Here is a 6,703-nt window from a genome sequence, read left to right on the forward strand (position 1 = left end):
CCCTTTTGTAAAAATATGTGCTATTTGAAGTTCTGTAGGAACATGAGTTGTAATCACAAAGCCTCTGTCAAGATTATCTTTGATGAAATGTCTGTCAATCTCAATGTGTTTAGTTTTATCATGCTGTACTAGATTATGGGCTATGCTCATGGCAGACTTATTGTCACAGTGTAGTTGCATCGGGTTCTCCACTTTGACTTTAAGATCATCTAAAATGATTTTCATCCAGAGTCCTTCACACATTCCTTGAGCAAGAGCTCGAAATTCAACTTCTGCACTAGAACGGGATACTCTATCTTGCTTTTTGCTTCTCCATGTTACCAAACTATCTCCAAGAAACACACAATACCCAGAAAAAGATTTTTCGTCAGTAATAGAACCTACATAGTCAGCATCAATATATATCTTCATAGTCAATGTGTCTTCCCTTCTGAATAATAGCCCATTTCCTGGACTTGACTTCAAGTATTGGAGAATTTTGTCAACTACTTGCATGTCTCTCTCTCTTGGATCATGCATAAATTGGCTCACTACACTAACTGCATAAGCAATATCCGGTCTTGTGTGTGATAGATAAATCAATTTTCTTGCAAATCTCTGATACTGGGCCTTCTCTAAAGGAGCACTTTCTTCACTTCCAATTCTGTGATTCTGTTATATAGGAACTGTTGAGGTTCTACATCCCAACTTTCCTGATTCTTTGAGGAGATCAAGTACATATTTCCTTTGGGAGATGAAAATTCCGTTCTTGGAGTAGGCAACCTCTATTCCAAGAAAATATTTGAGTTTTCCTAGGTCTTTCATTTCAAATTGAGCTGCCAATTTATCTTTTAATGCCAATTTTTCTGTTTCATCATCTCCTGCAATAATCATATCATCCACATAGACAAGCAATAGAATGAGTTTACCTGTAGAAGAGTGCTTTATGAATAGAGTGTGATCTCCTTGGCTTTGTCTATATCCCAAGGAAACCATTGCTTTTGTAAATCTTCCAAACCATGATCTAGGGGATTGCTTAAATACAATGCTTTCTTCAGGAGGCATACCTTGTTTCTTTAATTTTTCACCTCAAAGCCTGGGGTATCTCCATGTACACTTCCTCTTCTAGATTTCCATGAAGAAAGGCATTCTTCACATCCAGCTGGTGTATGTTCCATCCAAAATGAGCAGCCAAAGCAAGAATAACTCGAACTGTATTCATCTTTGCCACTGGGACAAATGTCTCCTCATAGTCAATCCCATATGTTTGGGTATATCCTTTTGCCACCAATCTAGCTTTATATCTTTCTATTGTCCCATCTGCCTTATGTTTCACTGTGAATATCCATCTACACCCTACTACCTTCTTGTCTCTTAGAAAGTGAAAAATGTGACACTTCCAAAAGGGACATATGTTAAGTTACAGCCCCACACAAAGGACTTCTTAGATATTTCGAATCCAAAAGTTATCTTAGAAACGACACTGAGGAATTTTTCCTGCTTGACTACTGGAGATAGCATTATGGTGGCTTACAACAACAAAAAATATTACATAGATATTATAGAAACTAAGCCTGACAATGCCATAAGCATAATTGAGATTGACTGCAAGGTCGACTTTGCTCCTCCCTTGGATTACAAGGAACCTGAAAAGCCCATTGCACCGCATTCTACTGGAAAGGCACCAGCGGCTGCTGAGGATACCCCTGTCGAAACTGAGCCCAAGTTCAACCCATTTTCGGGAACTGGAAAACCTTAGAAGTATCAGCCTCCTGATAACAGTTGAAAAACTATTATTTTCATGCTTAAATTTGATACTAAAAACAACCTTTAACACTTAGAAACTAGCTTGGAATCATGCTTTTGTTTATATTTTTGGAAATAAGAGAGTTGGACAGGTTTATGCTTGATTTCAGTGTTTTATGCAGGTTTTAAGGTGAATTTGATGAAAGAAGTGAAGAAGGATAGAGATGGAATCAGAAAAGAACTCAAAAGGTGCAAAAGAAGAGAAGCCGCAAGTACCGCTCAGCGCCAGTTTACCGCTGAGCGGCACTAATGAACTCCCGTTGGCTCCGCTGAGGGGTGAAAATGCCGCTGAGGGGAAGAATCAACACACGCACTTACCGCTGAGCGGTAGTTTGCCGCTGAGCGGCATTATTTTGGGCTTAGGCCCACTTTTTTGTAATATTTCGAATAAGTATATAAGCTTTAGGACTTCCTAGGGTTTGTATCTTTGGCTGGGAGAAGACGCAAAACACACTTTTCACCCCTTGGAGGTAGAATTGGAGATGATGACGGCTCTCCTCTTCTCTTTTTAGGGTTTTTCTATCTCTTCCATTCTTTCATTATTGTTCATCTAGTTTCACCATGAATATGGTGAACTAAACTTTGTATTGTTGTTGGGGAATCAATGTAATCTTTTGAAGCTCTCATATATGGAATTTTGTGTTTAAACATCATATTTATGATACATGCTTTCTTTCATCATTAGTTAGGGTTTTTCCTCTTTGCTCAAAGCATGCATTCTTTAACTCATTCGATGTCATGATTATTGGTTTTATTGATATGGACACATACGGTAAAATCTAGATCCGGGAAAATTCTCCCAAAAGTAGTATTGCCTAGACATAGGGATATGAGGGTTGGTTGCCTTTAAGCTTCTGTGCTTCCGAATTAATTATTAGGGATGCTAGGAATTGTATGAACTCGTAATTAAGGATAGGCTTTCTTCACCAAGACATCGGGTTTAAGGTAATTTAGAGAGTGGCATTAACATTGATGAAAAGAATGATGAATTCCTAAAATATATGAAAGTGGATAAGATGAAATTGATTACCCCAACAACATACTCATCCATATAATTCGTTCAGTATTTGTGTTCTTCTTTCCCATTGATCATCACATGCATACATGTTTACTTTTTGTCTTTTGCTTTTGAAACTTATAACAATTTGTTCTCAAGTCTTAAATAATCAAGAAATCATATAACTAACTAGGCCGTGAGTCCTTTGGGAGAATGATACTTGGTCTTACCGAGTTTATTACTTGATATGATTCGGTCACACTTGCCGAGGGGTAAACAAATTTTTGGCGCCGTTTTTCGGTGTTCATAAATTTGTCATCACCTCCTCCAGTTTCTTCTTCCTCAGGGTCAAAGGACAAGAAACCTGATGTTCCAAATGTCAATTCGCAGTCTTCTACAACTTCTAGCTCACAAAGTAATGCTCGTCAATCTCAGGGCAAGCTTGTGTTTGGGTCAAATGCAAACTGTTCTAAAGAGACAGGAAAGGCAAAAGAGAAAAAACCAGAGCCACCTAAAGAGAACGAAGAGTCGAAATTTCAAGATTTTACAAGGAAGAAGTATTCTTTATGGGGTTAATTTTATATCAGTCAATTAAATGATCTTTTACCTTCTGCATGGATTCATGTCTATTGCAAACAACTTGTATTTTTTTTTACCTCACTTATATATTATAAACTAACCTTATCTCTAGTCTTCAACAGTTATGATTACAGCAGAGGAAGATAAGGAAGAGGAGGCAGGGGAGAGCACAAAAACTGCATGATAAGTACTTGGGCTTTAAAGGAAAAGAAATTGGGCTTGAAGTTTCGGGTTATAAAATTGGGTCATGCAACCCAACACAAAAACATAACCTAGAAGCATAGGCAGTGCCCTCAAAGATGCCACAATGTGCCCAACAAGAGATGCTAGAAGATGCATCACGAAGAGCACACCACGAGGCCACGAGTAAGATACACTGCCTCTAGGCCGTTAGAGGCACCACCACAAGGCCACAAGCAAGAAACACCATGAGATGTATTGTCCTGAGAAACATAGAGGCCTGAGGATAGCTGCTCTGACACTCGTGAGAAATGCTGCTGCCAAGTAAGTTTTGATGCACAACGACAATTTGACGTGATCGACAAAAATCACAACCTTGAGGTTTCATGAAATCAGATACGGGGTAGGAAATGGTAGACGTGTATAATTTTATGCTCCAAAACACAACTCACAAGCCCAAGTATCGAGTTTGAGGTATAAATGGAGGCATATAAGAACATTATAACAGCACTTCCAATTTAAAATATGGAATAACAAAATTACCAAGATTTTAAAAAGACAAACCCAATTCCAGATTGTTAAGAATCAAGAGAAACCTATTTGGGATTGAACCTAGTATATTGATACCTACGCATACCTCTCTTATAAAGAAAGAATATCCTATTAACAATTAACCAAAACATACACTTAATAGTTCACCCATAGCAGCCTTTTATAGTTTTCTCCCTTACATTTTCTCACCAATTTTACAATTAGTCCAAACCTAACACCCATGAGCAAAGACAACAAACATTACTATCGGCCCCAAGTATTGTCCACTTTGAATCCTGTACTCTGTCACAGTTTTGTTTTTAAAAAACGTCTCGGAGAGTGGAAGGAGGAACAGTATCCTTCAAACTGAATAACCTCACCACTGCAATATAATTATAAAGCTATACAACCACAACAATCATCTAAAAATAGCTTCTTCCCATCAGCACTCGACAGTGGTACCTTTGAATTCTGCATCATTTTTTTTCTGCACTCTTAACCTTCACTAGCTCAAACATTATAACTCCATATGACCTAGTAACCTCGATGTACACCAGAAAGGGTTTAACCCCGCAAAGGAAACCATTTATTGATATTTCCTTCATTGACCTCGCAATTCAATTAACACTAACTGCAAAAGGATATCTCTACATTAACAACAATTCCACTCATTGCCTCTCTTTTAGTTTCCCATATATACTCTCCACACATACATTCCTATTTGAAACACCATCAGACATTGAATGTTAACATCTCTTTCATTAAGATTTGAACCTTGATTCATTAAATCATGGGTGACTAACCTCTTCTATTAGACTAGACTGCCGTTGATAACAACCCCACTCTTCACCAACCCCTCTAAAAGGACACGTCATCACATGAAAAATTCAACATTGCATCTATGCTACCATGAAATTGATTTCACTTTCATACATTAGATACGTTACTATTATAATAATATGTTCACCTGGGCACATGTAAGGACATGTTCCAACAATATTGGAAGATGGTTGTGCGTCCTCTTCTTGCCTGTTACTGAGAACAGAGTTGGAAGCACTGCTGCCACTAGTGGAAGAAGAAGTGCCCTTTTCACCAAAGCTTGAAACTTTGGATTGATTTGAAGGAAATCTGTGACCTCGACCACGACCACGACGTGATTGGTAGAAAGAGGAGCCACGGTTTCCGTTCCCACCCTCCATTACTCTCTCTTTCTGCACTCTTCACGGCTTCACTCTCCTTTTCCTCATTTTTACTTTGACTTGGTTTTAAGCTCTATTTGAGTTGAAAAAGTATTAAATTTATATTTTTCTGAAAATGATTTTAATTTTCTCTTTATGTTTACTAACAAAGGTCAATGTATATTATTGATATTTAACTTTAAATATTTTCATAAAAGAAAAAAATTAAGAAAAGCTGAAATTGAATTTTTTATAAATTAAATTAAATTACACAGTTAAAAAATATAAATAAATTATATATATAAATAAATTATATTTTTTACAAATTAGCTTATAAAGTTATGAATTACTCTTTCTGCAAGTTATTAAAAGTGTTTGCAGAAACATTTATTTAATAAATTTAGATCGTTTCTTGTATTCAGTTATGGGAGTTCTTTTTTTTAAGGAACTTCAAGAATATGTTTATTTAATAATTTAGATCGTTTATTGTTTTAATGGCATATATTGAATATTTAATTATTTTATAATATTTTATTTATTTATTTTAAATAATACTTTTCATTATTTGACTTAGTTAATGACTAGTTAAAAAATTTATTGATCATTATTTGACTTAGTTAATGACTTATTTTCATAAATTTATTGATCATAAATTTTAAAAAATCATATTATTTTTCTTCCTGTAAAATATAAGGTGTTTCTCAGGTTCTTGTTAACTAAAATAAAAGAAAATTGATGGGTAAACATTTTTAATATATGAATTCGAATATATGGATGGTTTTTTTATTAAATATATTATTAATAATAAGTTACGATTTATATTTGTATAACTTTTTCATTGCTATTAGTAATAATGAACTAAAAAAATGTTCAAGTTTTAGTGAAATACCCATTTTAGTAATTTAAAATCATTAAAATAAGAGTTACAAAGAAGATAACTTACAACAAATTTGAGATTTCAAGAGAAGAAAAATCTACATTTGAAAAGCAAAAGAGACAACTATATTATTGCTTCACCACCAACCTTTATGTTGAGACAACTGGAAAGATGTCTTCCCTAAGCTTACACACATCAAGGTGATCATTGCAAAACAGAAAACACACAGACAAACAAAAACAAAAGTAAGGGTAAGCTAATGATAAAACAATTTAACATGGAAAAATAAATTTCAACATAAACTATCAATCACACAATTAGTAGAACATCGTTCACCATTCACAAATATCAAAACATCTTTCCATTTCACACCACTAACTCGAACTTGGCCAAACCCTTTACAATATAGTATAAATGTCAAGCCATGGAAAGTTCTACACCTGTGTGGTGGAACAGCTGATTCACTCAAAGCTGCCACACAAGCTTAGTCCTTAAAATGCCCTTTTCCACCATGAAGAAAGGCTCCCAGGCTAGAACCTCCTGCTCCTCTCAGGACATGACTCATCATTCTCTAAT

General features: G+C 35.5%; 1 protein-coding gene across 2 annotated transcripts in view; it reads right to left on the reverse strand.

The window, feature by feature from the left end:
- The window catches only part of LOC148196876 (SAC3 family protein C-like), a 29,417-nt gene extending 24,091 nt beyond the window's left edge, over window positions 1–5,326 (reverse strand). For both annotated transcript variants that reach the window (XM_088093154.1, XM_088093153.1), the window contains exon 1: window positions 5,040–5,326. In XM_088093154.1, the coding sequence (XP_087949280.1) occupies window positions 5,040–5,271 (232 nt within the window). In that variant the 5' untranslated portion in view covers window positions 5,272–5,326. The remainder of the gene's footprint in view (window positions 1–5,039) is intronic.
- Window positions 5,327–6,703: the final 1,377 nt, after the last annotated feature.

The sequence above is a fragment of the Vigna umbellata genome, chromosome 6, assembly GCF_029865625.1.
Source record: "Vigna umbellata cultivar VRB3 chromosome 6, Vumbellata_1.0, whole genome shotgun sequence".
Lineage (NCBI taxonomy): Eukaryota > Viridiplantae > Streptophyta > Magnoliopsida > Fabales > Fabaceae > Vigna > Vigna umbellata.